Source organism: Mobula birostris, chromosome 12 (genome assembly GCF_030028105.1).
Source record: "Mobula birostris isolate sMobBir1 chromosome 12, sMobBir1.hap1, whole genome shotgun sequence".
Classification (NCBI taxonomy): domain Eukaryota; kingdom Metazoa; phylum Chordata; class Chondrichthyes; order Myliobatiformes; family Myliobatidae; genus Mobula; species Mobula birostris.
In genome coordinates this window covers 46279415-46304377 of record NC_092381.1, presented here as the reverse complement: position 1 = coordinate 46304377, position 24963 = coordinate 46279415, and the positions used below count along the sequence as shown (strand labels likewise).

Genomic DNA, 24963 nt, shown 5'->3' with positions numbered 1-24963 from the left:
CGGACGCACAGTGTTGCAAGCACACGTACTGTGGTCTGCCAGTCAGGTAATCAAGAATCCATGAGACGAGGGAAGCATCCACCTGCATCACTGTCAGCTTCTCCCCCAGCAGAGCAGGGCGTATGGTGTTGAACACACTGGAAAAGTCAAAAAACATGACCCTCACAGTGCTCGCTGGCTTGTCCAGGTGGGTGTAGACACGGTTCAGCAGGTAGACAATGGCATCCTCAACTCCTAGTCGGGGCTGGTAGGCGAACTGAAGGGGATCTAAGTGTGGCCTGACCATAGGCCAGAGCAGCTCCAGAACAAGTCTCTCCCGGGTCTTCATGATGTGGGAGGTCAATGCCACCGGTCTGTAGTCATTGAGGCCGCTGGGGCGCGGCATCTTCGGCACAGGGACAAGGCAGGACGTCTTCCACAGTACAGGAACCCTCCGGAGCCTCAGGCTCAGGTTGAATACATGGCGAAGTACTCCACATAGCTGAGGGGCACAGGCTTTGAGCACCCTGGTACTGACACTATCCGGTCCTGTAGCCTTGCTTGGGTTGAGACGTTTCAGCTGTCTTCTCACCTGTTCAGCTGTGAAGCCCACCGTGGTGGTTTTGTGTGGGCAAGGGGTATAGTCATGAAAGCAGGGTAGGGGACTGTGAGGAGGAGTAGAAGGGGAGAGTGGAATACGTTTTGGTTGGGGGCCGACAACAGATGGCTCATGTGTGGGATGGGCTGGGGCCACACTGTCAAACCTGTTAAAGAACAGGTTAAGTTCATTGGCCCTGTCCACACGGCCTTCAGCTCCTCTGTTGCTAGTTTGCTGGAACCCAGTGATGGTCCTCATCCCCCTCCAGACCTCTCTCATGTTGTTCTGCTGGAGTTTCCACTCAAGCTTCCTCCTGTACCTATCTTTAGCCTCCATGATCCTGGCTTTCAGGTCCCTCTGTATTGCCCTCAGCTCCTCCCTATTTCCATCTCTAAATGCCCTCTTTTTAGCATTCAGGATGTCCTTAATGTCCTCTTTTACCCATGGCTTATTATTTGAATAACAAAGGGCAGTTCTTGTCAGAACATTGCAGTCCACACAGAAGTTGATGTAATCAGTGATGCATTCTGTGAGCCCATCAATATCCTCTCCATGTGGCACACAGAGTGTCTGCCAGTCTGTCACCTCAAAACAACCCTGGAGCACCTCATAAGCCTCCTCCGACCATTTCCTCACTGTCCTCGAGGTTGCAGGTTTACTCTTCACCAGAGGCACGTAGCAGGGTTTTAGATGCACCAGGTTGTGGTCTGACCTTCCCAAAGGGCGGAGGGGAGAGGAGCTGTATGCATCCTTAACGTTAGCGCACAGCAAATCCAGAGTCCTCTCCCCTCTGGTTGTACAGCTCACATACTGCGTGAAGTTGGGCAGTGTTCTAGCCATGGTGACATGGTTGAAGTCACCCGAGATGGTAATGAGGGCACTTGGGTGCTGGGTTAAGAGGAAACAAGACTCCTGGCAACCCAATGGGAGCACGTGTAAGCGTTGCATCAGGCTGAAGGAGTGCTCCACCTCCTTTTACTGTTTTTAAAAAAATATTATTATTGTGTTCTTTATCTTTTATGTTTTTTTGTGCTGCATCAGTTCCGGAATAACAATCATTTCGCTGTCCTTACTCTTGTGTAAAGGAAATGACATTAAACAACCTGAAAATACATACCTTTTAGTGCATCAGTATGCGCCTTGCCTATCTATGAAAGTGTCTGCGATCCCCGCACTGTTTTCATTCATCCTGAGATCCCACTGAATCGGAGTCGTTGCGTTTTCCCAGTTTGTGTACTTTGGACCGCCTGGTCGCTGGGAGGCGCTGCAGTCACATTGTTCGCCGGGAGAGGGGCGTTCCGTGTACGTGAGGCCGCCTGGTCGCTGGGAGGCGCTGCAGTCACATTGTTCGCCGGGAGAGGGGTCCGCGTAAATTAGACCGCCTAGACGGAGGGAGGCGCTGTGAACGCTGTTTGGGAGGTCACCACCTCGCGGGGGCTTCTGGGATTGCAATGGCGAACCGGACGGTGAAAGATGCGCACAGCATCCATGGGACCAATCCGCAATATCTGATTGAAAAAATAATTCGCACTCGCATCTACGAGTCCAAGTATTGGAAGGAAGAATGTTTCGGGCTTACAGGTATAGAACGGTGGAGGATCAATCCGTAAGATTACAGTTGATCATAAATTCGAGAAAGTCTGCAGATGCTGAAAATCCATTCAAAATGCTGGAGCAACTTAGCAGGTCAGAGAGCAGCTATGGAAATAAACACCTAATCCCATTTCGGGCCGAGATCTATTCTGTTCGTTTCCGTAGATGCTTCCTGACCTGCTGACTTACTCCGGCATTTTGTGAAAGATTACAGCTGAAGCGCATTTGGGCCGCGACCTCTTCAGTTTTATTCGGATGGGAACCGGTTGGTTGCTGTCAGCAGAGTAGCAAAGTCGTTGCTTGTTTACATTGGGAAATTTTAAAATAACCTTAGTAAAAGTTTGGTCCGGTTTATGAGCATTGGGAATCCTTGACCAGGCGATGTGTACAGCAAAGAACAATTGGGAAAACGGGCCAGGGAATGCAATTGAGATTTAACTCAGATAAGTGCGAAATGGTGGATCTTGGGGAGTTATACCAATGAAGGTCTTGAACAGTAACTGACAAGACCCTGAAACGTGTTGTAGTACAGAGAGGCCTATGGGGTGTAATTATATAATTCATTGAAAATGGTAACACGGTAAGAAAGGGTGGTGAAGAAGGCGTTTGGTATGCTTGTCTTCGTTGGAGTACAAGGGTTGGAGTGTCATGTTATAGCTGCACAGGACATTGGGCAACAGATTCACAAAGATGTTGGTGGGACTGGAGTGCTTGAGTTATAAGGAGAGGCTGGAACTTGTTTCTTGGGATTGAACCAGACTGAATGGTGACATTTTGAGTTTTATGAAATAGTGAGGAGCATAGATAAGATGGATGGATAGTCGTGTTTTTCTTTCTTCCAGAAATGGCAAGTCTTAAACTAGAGTCATTGATTGTGAAATATTCAAAGGGGACCTGAGGAGAAGTTTTTCCACATGGAGGGTGGTGGCTTTCTGGAGCAAAAGGCCAGAGGAAGTGGTAGAGACAGGACCAATTACAACATTTATTTCGTATTGGGCAGTTTCATCAATAGGGAAGGTTTATATAAATGTGGGCCAAATTCAGGAAGATGAGACTAGGTTAGGTTGATATCTGGATTGGCATGGTTAAATTGGGCTGGAGGGCCTGCATCTCTGCTGCATAACTCCACACCTTTATACATAGTTTTGAAATAGTAACGGCATAGAAGTTGTTTGGTACAAACTCATATCGGACGCAGTCAGAAAGTTAGGAAAGAGCAAGCATTTCAACTGTGCTATTCAATAAAATTGTGTGAGATGCTCTTTGTGAAGGTGAAGATTGGGAGAATTTGACAGAGTGGAGTCAAGTTGAGGGTGACGTACTACTAAAGTTGCATAAACAATCTTTCATTTAGGTCTCAGAAATGCAATGAGTCTTGAAAGGGTAAGGCATGTTAGTGGCTTTGCACCAGTGTTGGAATAGGCCGTGACATTCCAAATCTCTCAAATCCATTGCTTTCCATATTCATACCTACAGTGTCTCTGTCATGATCTTTGCACCATTATTGGTGTTAGGGAGTTTTAAATTACTTTAATGTGGTTAATTTTTTTGTTCTTGTTTGGTCTTGATCTCTCAGGCTCTCATTTTATCTCTTGTATGTACATCAATATATGCTGCTAACTGTTTTCCCTCATATCTTTGTCACTGTCATTTGCCCTTCCATTGCAAGGATTGCGGGTCATGATTACATCTGTTATTATAGTTCAGTTTGCTCAATCACACTACATGAATAAAGATGTTGGGTCTTTTCCGCAGGTCCTTTGACTGAATCTTAGTCCATTCTATATCTTTTTTTCACACTGCTTAAGATGATGCAGTGAACAGAGGTTACCTCTGGCTTTGGGAAGGCCAAAACTTGTTTTTGCTTCTTCTCACGAAATTTATTCTCTAATCACTGATTCTGTTCTGCTCTCTGATGTTTGTCTGAAATTGAATTACCTTGTTTGCTGTTTTGCCGTTGTATTTGCTCCTGAAGTAAATTCTGATTAATAAGACTAGTTACTGCCAGTTCCATAACCTTCTCCTAGTCTACCTCTGCCTGCGCACACCTGTTTTTGGTTTCTTACTTTTAGACCTTATGCGTTTTGGAAATATGATTTCCAAATTGGTGAATATTAGACTGGCCTTATATACAGTTGCAAGAAGAAGTTTGTGCACCCTTTGCAATTACCTGGTTTTCTGCATTAATTACTCATAAAATGTGGTCTGATCTTTAGCTAAGTCACAATAATAGATAAACACAATCTGCCTAATCTGAAAACACACTAACAATTGTACTTTTAAGGTCTTTATTGAACACATTGTTTAATCATTCAGGGTCTAGGTTAAAAAAGGTATGTGAACCTCTGGGTTGATGCCTTCTACAAAAGCTGTTTCAAGTCAGGCGTTCCAGTCAATCAGTTGAGAATGGAGATGTGGGTTGTAAAGGTACCCTGCCTTATAAAAATGGCACACAAAGTCAGGTTGCTGACACAGCTTGCTCTTCTCAAGAAAGATCTGTTTACGTACACCATATCTCATTCAAAACAACTTTCAGAGGACCTTAGTAGAGTTGTATGAAGCATAGGGTACAAAAGCATTTCTAAAGACCGAAGTATTCATGAGTCCACAGTAAGAGAAATTGTTTACAAATGGAGAAAATTCAGTACTGTTGCTACTCTCCCTGGGAGTGGGCATCCTGCAAAGATCACACCAACAGCACAGTGTGCAATGCTGAAGGAGGTGAAAAAGAACCCAAGGGTAACAGCAAAAGTCCTGCAGAAATCTCTAGAACTTGCTAAAGTCTCTGTTCATGTGTCCACTATAAGGAAAACACTGAATAAGAATGGTGTTCATGGAAGGACACCACAGAGCAAACCACTGCTCTCCAAAAAAAGCATTACTGCACGTCTCAAGTTGGGAAAAGATCATCTGGATGTTCCACAATGCTTCTGGGACAATGCTTTGTGGACAGTTGAGATAAAAGTTGAACTTTCCAACAGAAGCTATATTTGGAGGAAAAAGGGCAGTGCACACCAACATCAAAACCTCATCCCAATTGTGAAGCATGGTGGAAGGAGCATCATGGTTCGGGATGCTTTCCTGCCTCAGGGCCTGGACAGCTTGCAATCGTTGAAGGAACAATGAATTCAAAAATTGTTCAACTTTTGTCTCAACTGTCCACAGAACATAGTCCCAGGACAATGTCAAGGTAGTGGTCAGTCACCAAAAGCTTCATAGAAATTGGATGATGCAACAAGACAATGATCTGAAACACCAAGAGTAAATCAAACAACAGGAATTCTGCAGATGCTGGAAATTCAAGCAACACACATCAAAGTTGCTGGTGAACGCAGCAAGCCAGGCAGCATCTCTAGGAAGAGGTGCAGTCGACGTTTCAGGCCGAGACCCTTCGTCAGGACTGAAACGTCGGCTGCACCTCTTCCTCAAGAGTAAATCAGCAACAGTTAGTTTAAGAAGAAGAAAATTCGTGTTTTGGAATGGCCAAGTCAGAGTCCAGACCTTAACCCAATTGAGATACTGTGGCATGACCTGAAGAGGGCTGTTCTTGCAAGGTATCCTGGAAATATTGATAGACTGAAACAGTTTTGCATGGAGGAATTGTCTAAAATTCCTGCCTGCCATTGAGCTAGTCTGATCAGTAGCTACAGGAAACGTTTGGTGGAGGTTATTGCTGCTAAAGGAGGTTCTACAAGTTATTAAATACAAGAGTTCATATACTCTTCCCAGCCTGGACTGTGAATAATTAAACAATATGTTCAATAAAATCATGAAAAATGCAATTGTTTGTGTTTTATCAGTTTAGGCTGATTTTGTTTGTCTATTATTGTGATGTAGATGAAGATTAGACCACATTTTATGAGTAATTAATGCAGAAAACCCTTGTGCAGATAATTGCAAAGGGTTCACAAACTTGTTCTTGTAGTTGTAGATATGAGATTACCCAAAGCTCAGCTGCCTTTGTCCTAACATTCACCAAGTCTCCTTCACCCATCACTCCATTGCTATCCGACCCTGTAGCTGCTAGTAGAACATCACTTGATTATTTGAAATCCTTCTGTGGTTTCATGCTCTCCTTCCTTGCTAATCTCCATTTTATAATCTCTATTATAAGCATTCCCCCCCCCCCCAAAGTATGGTCAGCTCTAAATTTAATCCATTCACCAATGACAATTGACTCTTCAGCTACCAAGGGCCTGTGTTAAGGAAGTCCCTGCGTCGATACCCTTGATTTTCTACCTCTCCTTCCTCAAAAGTTTTTACCAAGTTTTTGGTCATTCTCCTAAAATATCCACTCAGCAAAGTGTCAAATTTTGTGTAGTAATATTCTGGTTCTTGCTTTCTGATCTTTTTGGAAAGGTGTTTTACTTTATTGTTGTCATCTCGTACTCCTCCTCTGCCTTACTCTACTTCTGTTCTTGCAGAATTACTGCTTTGCAACTTGCAGCTCATCCCATGTATTTTACACCTGTTTCTTAAGTTCACTATTTTGTACAGTAACTAGTGCATGTAGTTTCTAGAAGCTTACATTTTGTATCAAAATTGTTTCATTTGTGTGTTGTAATAAATTGACTGAATATTTGGGAAACTCAAAAGAGCCAAATAGATTTTCAGATCAATTGCAAATGTTAGGTTCTTCTGCACATTCAATTCTTCAGTTTTTCTTACTTTAAAATATTCAGCAGATCAGGTAACAATTGTATTAAGGAAAGAGAAACAGGTGATGTCTCAGGTCAAAAGTTACAGATTTTTAACATTTTCTGCTTTTGTTTCAGATTTCCTATATTTGATTTTTTTTTTACATGTTATATGCAATTACTGGATTAGGTCTAGTGCTTCCATAAGGCAAAAAGGTTCAGTGTAAAATGTTTCTCAATAACTTCTGTGTTCAACTTTACAGAGTTGTTCAGTGCTGTGACGACATTGTAACAAATTTCTTTTTGCTACTTAGCGGAATTGGTTGTGGACAAAGCGATGGAGCTGAAATATATTGGCGGGGTTTATGGTGGGAATATTAAGCCTTCCCCGTTCCTTTGCCTGACTCTCAAGATGCTCCAGATTCAGCCTGAAAAAGATATAATTGTTGAATTTATAAAGAATGAAGATTTCAAGTATGTATGATTTTAATTAAACTGTAATGCTTTTAAATCTGTTGAGTCAGTTTTTGCTTTATCACACTTAATCTACTTCACATAATTTCGATTATACTGTAAACATAATAAACTTGCTTGAAAATCTGCTTGTGAGAGATGCCATTCTTAGTGACATTGCCTGCTTTTAGATGGAGAGCATTAGTTTGAATGGGAAAACTCTGCCTGTGGGATTTTTCTCAGTTTAAACTGATTCCTTCAAAATGGAAGAGTGAAAGATGTCACATGCTTTTCCTCACCACACATTTTTTCAGAAGCACGATGAAACTGGAAATGATGTAATATTTATTACCGTGCGCTAACTAAAAATGATAAATTTTGTTTATAAATTGTTATCTATTGCTATCAACCTCTAACATTGTATTGAATATTTTATCAAGTTTCTCTTGTGCATTGTCTTCTAGCACAGGAAGTTCTTTAGTATCTAAGGTTTGCTAAGGGGAAACAGTAGCTGAAGCATTCAACGATTGGCTTTCATTACAGATACGTCAGATTGCTGGGTGCACTGTATATGCGGCTAACAGGCTCTGCTATTGATTGTTATAAATACCTGGAACCACTTTATAATGACTATCGGAAGGTGAAGAGACAAAAAAGGGATGGAGGTAATAATTCTAGTAATCTGAGTAAATATGTTTTGAATCATTGTACAATAATTTACGAATGTTTCTATATTAGACGATCATTCTTTGATCACTAAGCTGTAAGGATAATTCTCTACATTGAAATTATACTGTTTTAGTTACAGTAACTTTGTACAGCATTATCTTTTAACTATGTATTCAAGTATTTATTCTTAAATAATGACGATTCAAGGTAAGTTGTAATGGTCATCTTGAATCTAGCAGCGAAACTATTCTAGAAATTGTGTGCCTTTAATTATGATTGATCACGCCATAAAATTGTTTGTACCTTTAGTGCTTTCTTATCAACATGGTGTTGAATGTCAGTTAGGAAATTGCCTCAAACATTACAATCTAAATCTTAAAAAATAGAAAAATTATGAAGTCGAAGGCGATTTGGTGTGACTGTCAAGTATACACATTAAGTATGATGAGAGTTTTTGCTTTTTCTACTCTTTCAGGTAAAGAATCCCCTTCCCTTCTCACCTTCTGAGAAAAATCTTTTCCTTCCCTTCTATTTAATCTTGCTACCTGTTAATCTAATTCTACCTCCCTGGTTTTTGAACAATTTGTTAAAGGATATAGGTTGTTTCATACTCATCAGTTGTCTCCTTGCAGTTAAAGAAAACAACTTCATTGCTGTAACTTTGTTTAACTTAGTAACCAAAACATAAGTTTTGGTGTATTAATTTTTTTCCAAATGATTTGATCAGTATTTAGAGCATAGTAGCAACAATCAGTGTGTTTACCTTTGTGTAAGATTAATCTATATAATTTATGCAGGTTTGCTACATAAATGTACGGTATCGGCAAGTGCTGGTAATTCGCGGAGTCTTTCCAGCATTTTCTAGGTTTTCTTGTCATTGGTTTTGTATTTTTTTAAATCTTGCATTATCATGTTTTCTTCTTGAAGAGTTTGAACTAATTCACGTTGATGAATTTATGGACGAGTTACTCCACGAAGAGCGAGTTTGTGATATCATTTTGCCCAGGCTTCAGGTACAACTGATTTTATTCTGTTGCATTGAACAGTATTTAACTGAAGACAAGAAAAGTTTTACTGTTCTCTTCACCCACAAGCCCTTCCATCCAAGTTCACAATCTTACTGAAAAGCTACGGATCAGCTGAGATGAGGAATGGGCTTGGAATGATCCCAGCAGCCATTTTTGATTCAATAGCATGTCACCATTTTCTCTCACTACTCCCACATAAAGGGATGGGGTGTGTGTGCGGCTATTATGGCTGTAAAACACATGGAACCAAGCTCACCTAAGAGTCAGTACTTTCAAGCAAAGGAGAAAACACTTAGATGTCACATCATTTTACAGATTGGGACTCCTATTACAGTAGTGTGGACTGGAGGGTAGTGAACCATTTTTTTCCCTTAAAACCAAAACTGGTTCTCCTTGGCCTGATAAATTCAGTTAGAATTTACATTCCATCTTTGATTTCTGCTAAGATGAACTTGGCCTTTTTAACTGGTTCATTTGCAGATTTAATCACTTGCATTGTGCTTTTGACCCCATGACAAACTCCGCACTCTTGGAATGGATGAAACCATTCTAAAACCCAAGCCTCCTGTTCCATGCTGAGCTGAGTTTCTGACCTTGTATCCTCTCCCTATCCTGGTATCAAGCTGGTGACAAAATACATATGATTTCTTTCTGTATCTAATACATTACAGGAGAAATTTGATGTTTTTGGTAAATGTTCAAAATATGGTCAATTCTCGTGTCTTTATTTCAGATCAGTTTTTAAACAGTGTGAAATGAACGTAGAGCAGTCCATCGCACAATTTTGTGCTGATCTATCTAATCATATTTCATGATCAGTCTGGCTCTTCCCTCCTAGACAGCTGATAACCTTCCTTTTTTTTCCAACCATGTGCCTGTCTATGAGTCTTTTAAATGTTCTTATTGTGCCTTCCTCTACTACCAACCCCAGCAGTGCACTCCACACATTCACCACGCTCTCTGTATATATTTTTTAAAAAACCTTCCTCTTGTATCTCCCCAAACTCTCCTCCACTCACCTCAAACAGATGTCTTCTGGTATTAGCCATTGCCATCCTGGCAAAAAGGTGCTGGCTGTCCACTCAATCTTATACACCTCTATCAAGTTGCCTCTCATCCTCCTCTATCCCAAACAGAAAAGACTTGGCTCACTCCGCTTTTCTTCAGAAGACACTTTCTCTAACCTAGACAGCATCTTAGGAAATCTCCTTTGCATCATCTTTAAAGCTTCTACATCTTTTTGATAATGAGGTGAGATTAATATCCAACTTAATTTTGATTTCTTTGTGAATGATGAATCTTTTAATAAGTGAAACTCTTAACCAAATTATATTAAATCTTAAATGCATTTGACTCACCTGTTGTATGTGTTACAAATTGTACAGCTAAAAAAATTATTGTGTATTAATTGTAATGATTGCTGTGAATCTGATCATCTAGAAACGTTATGTGTTGGAAGAAGCAGAGATGCTGGATACACGAGTCAGTGCACTGGAGGAAGATATGGATGATGTAGACACAAGTGAAGATGAGGATGAGGATGACAAGGTATGTACATGGAGTCATAGAGCACGACAGCACAGAAACAGGCCCCTTGACCCGTCTAGTTCATATTAACTTGTCTTTCTGTCCAGTCACATCATTGCCCTCCATATCCCTCTTATCAAACTTCTCAAATGTTTCAATTGAACCCACGTTCACCACTTCCACTGGCAGCTCATTTCACAGTCGCACCACCCTCAGAGTGAAGAAGTTCCTCTCAGGTACCCCTTAAATTATTCACCTTTCTTCATCGACCTATGACCTAGTCTCAACCAGTGTCAGGGAAAAAGCCTGCATCTCCTTAACCCATCTATACCCCCCATAAGTTTGTATACCTCTGTCAAATCTCCCGTCACTCCAGTGAATTCCTAACCTATTCATTCCCTCCCTATAACTCAGGTCTTCAAATCCCGGCTACATCTAAATAAATTTTCTCTGCATTCTTCCAAGCTTATTGATATATTTCCTTTAGGTAGGTGACCAGAACTCCAGACAATACTTCAAATTCAGCCTCACCAATGTACCAATGTCTTATACCAGGGGTCCCCAACCTTTTTTGCACTGCAGACCGGTTTAATATTGACAATATACTGGCGGACCGGCCGACCCCGGGGGGGGGGGGGGCGCGGATGGGTTGCCAACGGACAAGAGTAGCAGTCAAATACGTTGTGTTTACCCCGAGGATGACTACAATGACCATGAAGCCTTGCACGGTCACTAGTACGCATGCGTGACTTGCGCATGTGCTCGTGACCTGCCGATTTTTTTCTACAAATCGTTTTTGCCGTTTCTGTTCGGGGGGGGGGGGCTGTTAACCATGACCGTAATGTAGGTGATAAGTGGCTAATACACTCAATTTTGTTTCTAAAAGGGTTTATCTAACAAATTTAATATTAAATACACAGCGCATATATTCCTCACATGAATATAGTGATAAGTCAATTACCAGGGGAGGACGGGAGCATGAAGTAAGTGTTGAACGAACTTCCAGTAGAAGTGGTAAAGGCAGGTTCGATATTATCATTTAAAGAAAAATTGGATAGGTGTATGGACAGGAAAGGAATGGAGGGTTATGGGCTGAGTGCAGGTCGGTGGGACTAGGTGAGAGTAGCATTCGGCACGGACTAGAAGGGTCGAGATGGCCTGTTTCCATGCTGTAATTGTTATATGGTTATATAAGTCACTTATAAGTCAATAGCATCATTACATTTTAAGTAACGTTTGGATGTTAAACACACAGCACATATTTTCCCCGTATGAACATATAAAATCATTGCAACACACCAAAATCACTGAATTAGTGGGAGCCCTGGGCTGAATACTTGTTTCCCTGCAACAACATGGTCCTTTCAAGGGGTGATGGGAGACAGCGATACTCGAAGGGGGTTCCTTATGTCCAGTCTATTCTGCAATTTAGTTTTCGTTGCATTCATTGCAGAGATATGTTGGAAATGGAATCAACGTTTTCAGTGCTTTCGTGGCTCTCTCAGGATATTTAGCCTTGACTTTGATCCAGAATGCCGGCAGAGGTGTTATGTCAAACATACTTTTCAGCCCGCTGTCATTTGCAAGCTCGAGGAGTTGATCGTCTTCCTGTACTGACATAGATGACGCGCGGGTAATGACCTCGCGTGAGTAATGGCTCAACAGTGGCCGTGACAGAGAATGAGGAAAGGTTTCCTCGCAGCCCGGTAGCACATGCTTTACGGCCCGGATGTTGGGGACCGCTGTGTTATACAACTTCAACATAACACCCCAACTTATGTACTCCGTGCCCTGATTTATGAAGGCCAATGTGCCTAATATTAAATGGATCACAGAAACCTAAAATAATTTAAATGTTGCTGTACTTATTGAGTCCATTCTTGTGCCTTGTAAGAAGAATACAGCAAGTCCTAAGCCCTCACCTCTTGTTTACCTCTGCAAGTTTTTCCTTTCATGTTGAATGCTGCACTTAAACTGCCTGAGTCGCAGCCTTTGTCAGTGCGTTTCGTTTCCAAATTATTTACTATTTCATATCCTTTCCTCGTGTCACATCTGTCCTTTTGCTGGTCACCTTCAGTCTGTAACAAAAACAGAAAATTATGGAAAAACTCAGCAGGTCAGGCAGCATCTTTGGAAAGAGTCAACATTTTGGCTCTGTGTTGTTGACCCAATATCACACAAGTCTTCTGTCACCCACCCATACGAGTTAGTCAGTTAATCTTTCATTAGAATATAGTAAGAAATTGGAGCACCTGGGGGAAACACTTCCAAGGATACCAAGAAAACCACTTGAGGTTAGAATCAAATCCAAGTCACTGAAACGATGCAGCAGCAATGCTGTCTGCTGTGCTGCTCTTTTTATTCAAGGCTATTCAGTCATTCTGATAAGTGGCGACTCTTTGTGTCCAACTACAATGGGGATCATCAAATTTTCCCATTTAGGACCACTACAGCAGAAATCCACAGTCACAGCCAGGGGTACTTCAGTAAGCAATATCGTTTTAAGATGTTTAAAAAATCTATCAAATGCTAAGTCGGTGGATCTCAGACTGCAGGCTTGTGTCCCTTAAGAAAACATTTTCTTAAAGGGGAACTGTACTCACGACCCAAGTCTGCAGTCAGAGATCTACTAATTTAGCTGCAAGTGAAACAGAGTCCTTTGATTCCCACTCTCAACTATCCTGCTGGCAAACGTAGCCTTTGGAAAATGAAATTGAAGATTCAGAGCAAGGTTGCAGTACCAGAGGAGCATTAGGAGCTGCTGTGTGCTTCATAAAAATGTGGCTCATTCCCGCCATTTCAGACGCATGCTGCAGCTTGATGACTTCAGCATTCTCTGCAAAGAGTCTTTTAAAGGTAGAGGAGGGGGAATATGCTGTATGACAAACTGATTGTGGTACACAGACATGGGGGTTCTGTCTGAATCCTGCTCACCCGAAATAGAACATTTAGCCATCGGGTTTTGTCCATTTTATCTGCCGATGGAGTTTCTGCCATCATTCTGGTAGCAGTGTACATTTCACCTCTGGCCAACATCAGCCAGACACTGGATGAGCTGAACTCTGTGATAAGCAGTCTCGAAGCAGGGTACCCTGATGCCTTCTCTATCATTGTGGGGGCATTTCAACCAGGCCAGCTTGATGAAGTCTCTGAATAACTACCACCAACATATCACCAGAGGGCTAGCACACTGGACCACTGTTATACCGCCATCAAGAACACTTATCATGTCATCCCTTTGGAAAGTTCAATCACCTGGCTGTACTTCTACTCCTGCCATATAGACAGACTAAAGACCAGTACCAGTGGTGAGGACCAAGAAGGTATTGTCCAGGGTGGTGGAGGAATGCTTACGGGACTGCTTTGAGTGACGGACTGGACAACATTCAGGGATTCATCTTTGAATCTGAATGAATACGCCACAGTTGTCACTGACTTCATCAAGACCTGTGTGGATGAGTGCGTGCCTCCTTTGAGAAGGTACCAGACATACCCAAACCAAAAGCTATGGATGAACCATGAGATTTGTAGTCTGCTGAGGGCTAGATCTGTGGCATTCGACGCTAGTGATTCAGAACAATAGAAGTCCAGGTACAACCTATGGAAGTCTATTGTTAAGAGCAATAAACAATTGCCATCAGTTGCACATCAGCTCTGGCAAGGTTTGCAGACCATCACTTCCTACAAAGTGAAACCTAACATAACGACTGATGCTTCACTCGAGGAGCTCAACACCTTTAATGCATGCTTTGAAAGGGAGAATAAAACTACATCTGTGCAAATCTCTGCAGCGTCTGGTCTTGGAGGCCAACATCAGAACATCTTTGGTGTACCTGGTAGGGTTCTGAAAACCTGTGCCACCCAACTGGCAGGAGTATTCAGACATCTTCAATCTCTCACTGTTGAGGTTCCCATCTGCTTCAAAAGGGTGACAATCATACCCGTGCCCAAGAAGAGCAGGGTAATAATAACAGCCTCAATAACTGTCGCCCAGTTGCACTCACATTCCTGTGATGAAATGCTTTGCAAGGTTGGTCATGGCCAGAATCAACTCCTGCCTAATCAAGGACCTGAACCTGCTGCAATTTGCTGATCACCACAATGGTCTACAGTAGATGCAATCTCACTGGCTCTCCATTTGGCCTTGGATCACCTGGACAATAGCAATACCTATGTCAGGCTACTGTTTATTGATTACACCTCAGTATTCAATACCATCATCCCCTCAGTTCAAATCAACAGGCTCTAAAACTGAGCCTTTGATTCTGTCTGCAGCTGTATCCTTGACTTCCTCATTGGGAAACACCAATCTGCAAATCAGAAATAAAATCTCCTCATTGACAATCAATACTAGTGCACCTCAAGGATGTGTGCTTAACTCACTGCTCTACTCTCTCTACGCACACAACTGTGTAGCTAGGTACACAGCATTGATAAATTTGCTGATGACATGCCTATTGTTGGCAGCATTTCAGACGGTGACGAGGAGGTATATTGGAGCAGGACAGGTCAGCTGGTTGAGTGGTGTCGCACCAACTTTGCACAGTAAGACCAAGAAGCTGTTGTGAACTTTAGGAAGGGAAAGTTGGAAATACACACCAGTCTTTATCGATAGATCAGCAGTGGAAAGAGTGAGCAATTTTGAAGTTCCTGGATATCAGCATTTTTGAAGATCTATCCTGGGCCCAATATATTGATGCAATTACAAGGAAGGCACGACAGCCCCTATATTTCATTGGGATTTTGAGGAGACTTGCTATGTTACCAAAGACTGTCACAAATTTCTACAGATGTACCATATATCTAACTGATTGCATCACTATCTGGTATCGAAGGGCCACTGCACAGGATCAGAAAAACATGTAAAAAGTTGTAAACTCTGAACCCTCATGGGCATTAGCCTGCCCAGCATCGAGGCTACCTTCAAAAGGCGGTGCCTCAAAAAAAGAACTATCAATCATTAAGGATCCCCATCACACAGCACATGCTGTCTTCTCATTGATATCAACAAAGAGGAGGTACAGGAGCCTGCAGACGGACGTTCAACATTTCAGCAATGGCTTCTTCCCCTCTGCCGTCAGATTTCTGAATGGATAATGAGCACTACCTTACTTCATTTTTTTGCCCTTTTTGCACTACTTATTTAATTTATATATATTTCTTATATCATGTCAGGTCACTCGTCTGAGTGCTACTGGTACCATGTAACCCAGTACTTACTACCTGTCGCATGGTCGGGTGGTCGGCGACTAACCCAGCTCCCCCATCAGGCTTGAACAAGACCTGTCAAAGGGCGGATGAGCCCTCTCGTAGGGTCAATGGCCATCTAGCAAACACGTGCCGTGAAGTGCGGAAGGGGCATCCCTTGCACTGAAGCTTGGCCTGGCCATTCACTGCAACAGAACTTCCCCCAGCCGTCTTGGACCCCACCATGTCGCTGGATCCAGGAGAGGATGTCAAGAGGGTGGGTCTGGAACTGTGCAACGCCCTACTCACCTAAAATCCATTCACGCACACGCTGTTCCTTTCTGAGGAGTGGGGTACCACCCCACTAACTGACTGAAAGGAACCATTATCATCCTATGGGATGGATAGCCAGAGAGAGAGAGAGATTTCTTGTATATTTCTTTATGATTTTTTATTATGTATTGCAGTTTATTGCTGCCATAAACAACTTAATTTCATATTAAAAACAATTTAATATGCCAGTGATATTAAACCTTCTGATTCCTATTGTGCCTTGAGAGATGTTTGAACTATTTTAGTGCAACATCACCTACTATCGATTTAAAACCCATCCACACTATATCTATATATATATATCTATCTATCTATCTATATCTATATATATATATATCTTCCCTTGCTGTGATTGCAGAAGTATCTTCTTTCAGAATAAGGAAAGAATTGCAATGTTTATTTTATGCTTCAATAATTAAATTTCCTTTCCGGTTTCTGATTGTCCTATCTTCTTATAGACCATTTCCTGTTACGTGCCTATAGAATATTTTTGTAATTCCTTTTATACCTGATGCCTGTCTTGTCTCATGTTCTGACTTTGCTTCTCTTATTTTCTTTTTCACTTCATCTTAGATTTTCTGTAATGAACCCGTTTTCACTTGTATTATTCAGTTATCTGCAAATGCATTTTAAAAATTGCCAGAGCTCTGTGAATGAAAATCAGTCATTCATAAAAGACGTAATCTTCCTGCTCATCTCTCATGAAAATGCATGCAGGCTATAGCTGAAATATCTCTACCTTGTTTGATTAGTTTTGTCGGCCAAGTTTTCATTTTAATACAGTGGATTCTGATCAATTGATTAATCAGGGCAACCGCTTATTTGGGACAACTCTTAAAGAACAAAAACTAATCAAATTGCCAGGATTCCCTTCATTTGTTTGGGACACTATACCGCTTAATTGGGGCAGGAGACTGTTGCTGAATAGTTTCTAACTAGTATCAGATGTCTGCACTTGTATAGCTGTGTTTAGAGCAAACAGTTTTTAAATAGCGTCAACTACACGTGTATGTGTTCAAAAAGCAGAGATTTTTGTCAGTCATGGTGAGACATAAGCACTAAGACAATTCTGTTTTGCTCACTGTGGTTTCAAGCGTTTAAGATTGGAGATGCAAGAAATGCTCAAGAGTGAAAATGAAATGATTACACTACGTTAGTAAGTTAGGATCTATGAAAAAATTGAAGGTGTCAACAATTATCTTGAATGTTACAATGAAAATGAAGATTTGGATGATGCAGTTGTCAATAGTATTGTATGAAGGCAATCCATTATCTGCACTAGTGGTCTGCGGTGAATTTTGTTCATTACGAACATTAGATGAATTCTGTCAATGACTATTGGGAACTAATACAGTTTTGTAGCATTGTAGTCCTCTGAGTAGTGTTCTAATTTGTTCTGCATTTCACTTGCATACATGATTTGTTACTTGGTTTTTTAAAACTTTTTTTTAACTATTTCCATGGAACTTAGGCTAATTGGGGCAGCTACTTAATTTGACCAAAATGTACTGGTCCCAGTGTCTCACAATTAATAGGAATCCACTTTTTCAAGCTAAATCTGGCATCATCATCACATTTCTACATTTGAGTTGTTGATATCCTTTCATGTATCTATTTTACATCTAAATTAGAGTCATAGGGCACTACAGCACAGAAGCAGGCCCTTTGGCCCTTCTAGTCAGTGCCAAACTACTATTCTGCCTAGTCCCATCGACCTGTATCCAGACCGTAGTCCTCCATACCTTGTCCGTCCCAGTACCTGTCCAAATTTCTCTTAATTGTGGAACTCGCATCCACACTTCTGCTGGCAGCTTGTTCCACACTGTCACTACCCTCTTAATTAAGATGTTCTCACCCATGTTTGCCTCAAACTTCTCACCTTTTACCCTTTACCCCATGACCTTTGATTGGAGTCTCACCCACCCTCAGTTGAAAAACCCTGCTTACGTTTACCCTATCTGTACCTTTATAATTTTATATACTTCTATCAAATATTCCCTCATTCTCCTACACTTCAGTGAATAAAATCCTAACCTATGCCACCTTTCCCTATACTGTAACTCAAGTCCTGGCAATATCCTTGTAAAAGTTCTCTGCATTCTTTCAATCTTACTGATGTCTTTCCTGTAGGTAGGTGACCAGAACCCGACACAATACTCCAAATTAGGCTTTACCAGCATGTTATGTAACTTCAGTATAACATCCCAACTCCTGTACTAAGTGCTTTGATATATGAAGACCAATGTGCTAAAAGCTCGCTTTATAATCCTATCTATCTGTGATGCCATTTTCAAGCATCAGTTTTCCCAGATACCTGTGTTTTACTACTCCGCAGTGCCCTAATGCTCACTGTGTAAGTCCTATCCCGGCTTGGCTGCCATTTTTCAGCCCATTTTTCCAGCTGGTCCAGATCCCACTGCAAGCTTTGGTAGCCTTTCTCATTGTTCACTGCATCCCCAATCTTGGTGTCATACACAAGTTTGTTCTGTAATTTAATCCCATTAATGTGGTCATCCCTTTCTAATTCCTCAGTTTCACCATATAGCTCAGTAGACGAGCTCTCAAGTCTGTTCTCTCCAAGTACTGCTGTGACATGACTATTACACTGGAGCAGAATTAGGCCATTCAGCCCATTACGTCTGCTCCACTCTTTAATCCTGACGAAAGGTTCTGGCCCGAAACGTTGACTGATCGTTTTCACGGATGCTGCCCGACCTGCTGAGTTCCTCCAGTGTGTTGTGTGTGTTTGCGATCTACCATTCCATCAATTCCATCATGGTTGATTTATTATCCCCCTCAATCCCATTCTCCTGTCTTCTCTCTGTAACCTCTGATGACCTGACAAATCAAGAAACTATCAACCTCCACTTTAAATATATTCAATGACTTGGCCTCCACATCTGTCTGTGGTAATGAATTCCACAGATTCAGCATAAAGAAATTCCTCCTCATCTTTGTTCTAAATGAGTGTCCTTTTATTCTAAAGCTGTACACTCTGGTCCTAGACTCCACCACATCCTCTCTATCTAGTCCTTTCAATATTTGATATATTTGGCTGAGATTCTACCCCCCCCCCCCGATTCTTCTAAACTCCAGCAAGTACAGGCCCAGAGCCATCAAATGCTCCTCATACATTAATGCTTTCATCCCTGGAATCATTCTTGTGAACCTCCTCTGAACCCTCTCTAATGCCAGCAAATCTTTTTAGATAAGGAGCCCAGAAGTGCTTACAATACTCTGTGCAGTCTGATGAATGCATTAAAGCCTCAGCATTACATCCTTGATGTCCAAGTGATAAACTAGTCTTTAATCTGCTCTTTAAAAGATATATGAAAGGGATATACATGTAGTTTTATAAATAAGTAGTATAGATATAAAACTACATTAATCCCATTTGCCTGCATTAGGACTATATGCTTTGTCTATTTAAGTTTGTGTATGAATTCCTTAAACGTAGTTATTTTATTTGAACCCACTGCCTCTTATCAACCGCTCTGTGTAAAACAAAATTTGCCCCTTTAAAACTCCTTCCTCTCACTTCATACCCTTATTGTTTTATTTTTGAAACTCCTACCATCGAGCAAAGTAAAAGAAACCCAGCTTATCTGATCTCTTCCATACTCAATCCAGGTATAACACCTTAATGATCCTGCTCTGCACATACTCAGTAAATTCAGTGATTCCTCTTGGTGGCAGCATAGATAAGGTAGTGAAGATGGATACCTACATTGGCTGAGGAACAGTATACGATGGTACAGGTTTATAAAATGTCTGTTAGGTCACAGCTGGAGTACACCCCAAGTGATTGCACTGGAGAAGATGCAGAGGAGGTTCACTGGGATATTGCATGGGCCTCAGTTATGAGACTTGTTAGGTTGGATTTTCATGGAGCAGAGGCGGTGTTGGGGGGGTGCTAATACGGAGATTGAAGGTTAAAGGCAGAAGGTAGTGGGAGACTTCCCTACCAGAGATATCTAAAACTGGAGGACATAGATGTAGGGTGTGGGTATGAGAGAAGAAGGGATTTTTTTTCTTCCAAAGGCTGGTTGGATTCTGGAATGCATTGTCTAAGAGGGAGGTACTGTCACAGCATTATAGTAAAGCGTACCTCCCTCTCAGGTGGTACATTTTAACCAAGCACCATGACAATAGAGCAAATGAGATTAGAATGGATAAGATGCAATGTTTTATATGAACATGGTGGGTCGAAGATTGTGTTTCTGTAATGTATATGATTCTATAAACTCAGCTCTTGACATGCAGCAAAATTCTGTAAACATTTAATTTTGTGCTAATAAATGACAAGTAACATTCTGAAATAAAAAGCTGGTGTCAACAATAGTTACTGGGAAACTACTACACACTCTGAAAAGCCCAGTTAACCCTAACCCATTAACGAACGAGGATGGTGAGGATTTTGTTAATCCAGACCAGTTTAAATTCAGTGTATGCAGGCGACCCTCCGTTAGGGAGGTAACTAAGTGGCCTGTATTCTTAGAAATGTTTCTGAACTATTTTCTTAGAGAACTACCATCATTTTCTGTAACATGGGGCTGCATCATGTGTGCATCAAAAATGTGAAGGAAAAATTGTTTATATTCCACTGTACATTCCATCAGTGTGCATATTATTCCACATCTCAGACTTTGGATAATAAGTTGTGAATTCAACAAGGGTTTCCATTACCTGAAGAACGGTAATGTGAGATTTAATGAGTTGATGTCACTCATTTCCCATTGGTCAGCTGGTGTCCATGGTCCCCTTGGCTAATGGATCATTGCAGTGCAACTGGTAGAGCTGCTGCCTCAGTACCTGCAATCCTAGTTCGCTCCAGACTCCTGTTGCTGACTGTCTGGAGTTTGCATGTGCTCTTTGTGACCATTTGCATTTCCTTTTGATTGCTCTGATTTCCAACCACATCAAGGATTTGCAAATTGGTTCTTTAATTGTCCACTGTGATTGCCCAAGTGTGTGACTATGAGAATATGGGAGAAGTTGATGGGAAAATGGGCAGAATAAAATGGGTTGGAAGTAGAATTATTGCAACTGGTACTTGGTTGTCTGCATGACCTAGAGACCAAAGGATCTGCTACTGTAATGTGTCACTCTTTGTACTCACTGTCTCTTGGCATTTTGTATGAAAGTAGTTTAAATATTGTGTACATGAAAATTTTATTTCAACTGTATTATTCCCTTAATTTAAGAACAGTTATGTGCTGTTATGGTAGAAATTTTGTGTAATATTTTAGTCTATAAGTATGTATTCAATGCAAACATGCCATGTAAATTCCCATTTGCATTTATCATAATTTTCCCAAGTAAATTTATATTACATGTTGTGACCTCTAGGGTGACAGAATGCCAACACCAGAGCCTCCACGAAGAGGTTACCGAGATCTTGACAGGCCTCGTAGGTCTCCCTCTCCACGGTACAGGAGAAGCCGAAGCAAAACACCAAGACGGTAAGAAAATTGCTGAATGAGGTACAGAGTGCTGGAAATTCACAATCAATTCATGGGCATATGAAAGAATAGTTGGATGAGTATTCCAGGTATACTGCACATGTTCCCCTTCGTTTATCAATGTTCTGTTTACAATTTTTTTTTTTTACAATAATACAATTCTTTTAAGAGTTGTGTCTTCGACTTGGCATTTTTTGCTATAAAACCAATTCCTAATCTTAGTAGTAGTTGGATTCTGGTGTTTTAATCCAAGGTTCTTTCAGAAGTCAGGAAACAGGCAAAACCTTAGACATAGCAAGCAGTTATTTGTATATAAATAATTATGCAAAATACAAATATAATTAATTGTTAAACTGCAAGGAAATAACAGTTAAACAGTCTAATCTAAAAATTAAACAGTTGACTGCGATTGAAAGCGCAATGGAGAGTGGCAAAGAGGACAACCAATGTCAACAAAGACTGCATTCCCACAGCTGCCTCAGAGAGTGCTTGGTTGGGATGGGAAGTGTGCGTTTGAGAAGGGGTGGGATGGGATGGGATGGGCAAGGGAGAATAGAGTTCATGGAAGGTTTGACAGGGTGAGAACTTGCAAAAGTCTGGGGAGAAAAACTGAGGGCCCAGAAGAAGAGGTGGCAAGAGCCATGGGGGTGAACAGTACTATGGGGTTGGAGGAGAGTGGGCCAGAGAATGAACATTATATTTTTTTTATTGCCTTTAACATTCAGTTGTTAATCACATAATCGTTTATTATGTCACATATTTTAGGTGATTTTAATTAAAATTCTTGTGCTTTGGAGAACTATCAGAAATTTTTCTTCAAAACTAATCAGGTTCTTGGTTCATACAGTGTTAACAAGAATGTAACCCTTTCATTGATGTATCTGAAGATCTTGAGTATTTCTAACTTTATTTATGTTAGCTGCACTATATTACTAGTTATTTGTTAATTTTTGTAGATTCTTTGGACTCATGACCACACATTTGTTCATGGTCAGATCTTCTTTAGAATGCACTTGATTAGGTTTTGGAATTTATCTGAACAGGTGAAACATGCACATACAACAGTAAATCATTGGAGAAAATAACATGTACGATGAATTCCAGTTGGAAGTAATGTCGGAGTAGTGAATTGTATATTTAACTTTCTTCAGAAATAATCAATGACTTAATCTTTCAATTTACAGGCGCAGTAGGTCTCCCAAAAGAAGAAGGTATGTATATTTTTAATTGTCCCTTTTAGATAATGTGGGCATCACTGTTTCTAAGCAGACTTAATGCTTATTTTACTTTATCGTTTTACTGAAGCCCATCACCACGTCGTGAAAGGCATCGCAGCAAAAGTCCCAGACGTCATCGCAGTCGATCCAGAGATCGGCGTCACAGATCAAGATCCAAGTCTCCAGGTATAATTCTTAGCTTCCTTGCAAATGAATAGCTTGCTGTTTAAATCTTGAAATTTAAACTTATATAGTCTGTTGGATTGATGAAGATTATAAGTGGAATTGACTTGACATGCTTTCCTCAATTTACTGTTGTGACAAAACCTGGACGTTCTTTAAGGCTGCACTGTACATTTGCTGCCATTCTGAGTAATGATAGAGTTCCATTTGTTTCCATCTTCCACCCCAAGAACCTCTAGGCTCAGTGATTATCACCACCTTCAGCAGATACCACCATCGGACATCTTCCCCTTCCCTTTCAATATTGCAGTGGCATAGTTCATTTTGCAGCTGCTTGATTCAGTCATACTCTTCAGAGTCTTGTTATTCAATACTTAAGCTTTTACCTTTTCCCTTCCCAAACGTTCTTACTGAGAAAGCTGTGATTCACTTGTGCTTCCAACATAGTATATTGCATGTGATGCTCACAATGTGAACTTCTCTGTACTGAAGAAAACAATTCAAATCATGTGACCAGAATACCTCCGTGTAGTCCGTAGGAGTAATCTTGAGCTTCCAGATGCCTGTCTCTTTAATTCTCCATTTCACTCCCACTCTGCCCTCCTTCACCATGTCAGTAAACATGAGGAAAACATCTTATTTGCTACCTCAGCCTGTTACTGCCTTTGGGACTCAGCATTGAACTTAACAATTTTGGTAACCAGACTTTCCAGTTTGTGTTCGAGCGTGTCATTTGTGGTCAGAAAGAAGGGGATCCTGGGGATCCTCTGTGGTGTGGGTAAACTGAGTGAGGAAGTAGACTGGTTTGCATTGTACAGCTTTTTTCTTGCTTGGGGTTATGCAGTGATAGGTTAGAATTTTGATTGTGCTGTTGGATGAATAGTGGAAACTAATTCAATTGTGGTGTTCAAACTGGTAATGGATGTATATTGAACAGGCAGGACCTGTGCTGTAACCAATGTTTGATTCTGTGGGTATATCTAAAATGCTCAGGTCACCATATCCTGTGGGGGAAAAAACTAGAGTTTTGATACTGTGATTAAATTGAATGGAAGAGAAAAGCACTTAAAGATGAGTGTTGGAAGTGAAGTAAGCCCATGAACTTAGGAAATGAGGCAGAATAGTTAAATAGGACAAGACAGCAAGTCGTGTCAGAATGAGGTAAGGGGAATTTGAAACACTGAACATGTTCATATAGTTTTAGTCTGTGCACAGTATAAACACAATTGAAAAGCAAGAGCCTTTGAATAAATAGATACTAAATGAAAAGGACCACCATTTAAATTTTTTTTTTCTATTTTGAATTATTTTCGAGCTTAGTATCTGCAGGGAATTTTCTCTCTTCTGACACTGATTTGCACCAACATGGATAACTTTTGAGCTTTGTTCTCCAAAGAAAGTTTGGTGATTTTCCTTTATATAATTTTTCTATGTTACATGCAAGCCTTTTGGAGGAAATCATGTGATTTCCATATCCAAAATCTTTCTTGCCATATACATGCTTTCATCACTGATACATACATGTTCTACCTTTCAAATAGGTCATCACAGAAGCCACAGACACAGAAGTCATTCCAAAACACCTGAAAGGTAACATTAGTTTAAAACAACTTTTTCTTAATAATCTTAATTCACTCTGTGCATAATTTCTAATCACTTCTGCACTGTTCTTAGATCAAAGAAGAGTCACAAGAAGAGTCGCCGAGGAAATGAATGAAGGTTCCATAAAATCACAAATCTGCACTTCAAGTGCATCTCAAGACTTGTTTGTAGATAAAACTGCTATGTTATCAATTTTTTGTCTTTGGTGTTAATATGTTATTTGCAAAAATTCCATTTGACCTAAGAGTGCTATGGTGAAACTTTTCTAACATTTTTGGAAGAGGCAGAATATTCACAATTTGGATTTTTGTGAATAGTAAAAATGTTGAGTACTTTTTAAAGTGTCTTTAATGATTTTTATTACTGTTAACTTTGATAAAATCTTTTGGTTGTGAAATGAGCAAATTCATTTTTTTTAAGCTGATGTTTGGAAACTGAGACAATGATTATGCAAAAATTCACTTAAGACATGACTGAATCTTTGATTGTTCACAG

The 24963-nt window shown here is 40.7% G+C and overlaps 1 protein-coding gene across 1 annotated transcript; it reads left to right on the top strand.

Moving 5' to 3' along the window:
• The first annotated feature begins 1999 nt into the window (after window positions 1-1999).
• prpf38a (pre-mRNA processing factor 38A) lies at window positions 2000-24671 on the top strand. The gene is made up of 10 exons (XM_072273739.1): window positions 2000-2158; window positions 7122-7281; window positions 7804-7925; window positions 8857-8942; window positions 10398-10505; window positions 21354-21466; window positions 22651-22677; window positions 22772-22869; window positions 24408-24456; window positions 24541-24671. The coding sequence occupies exons 1-10, from the start codon at window positions 2029-2031 to the stop codon at window positions 24581-24583; spliced, it is 936 nt and encodes a 311-aa protein (XP_072129840.1). The 5' UTR covers window positions 2000-2028; the 3' UTR covers window positions 24584-24671.
• The last annotated feature ends 292 nt before the right edge of the window (window positions 24672-24963 follow it).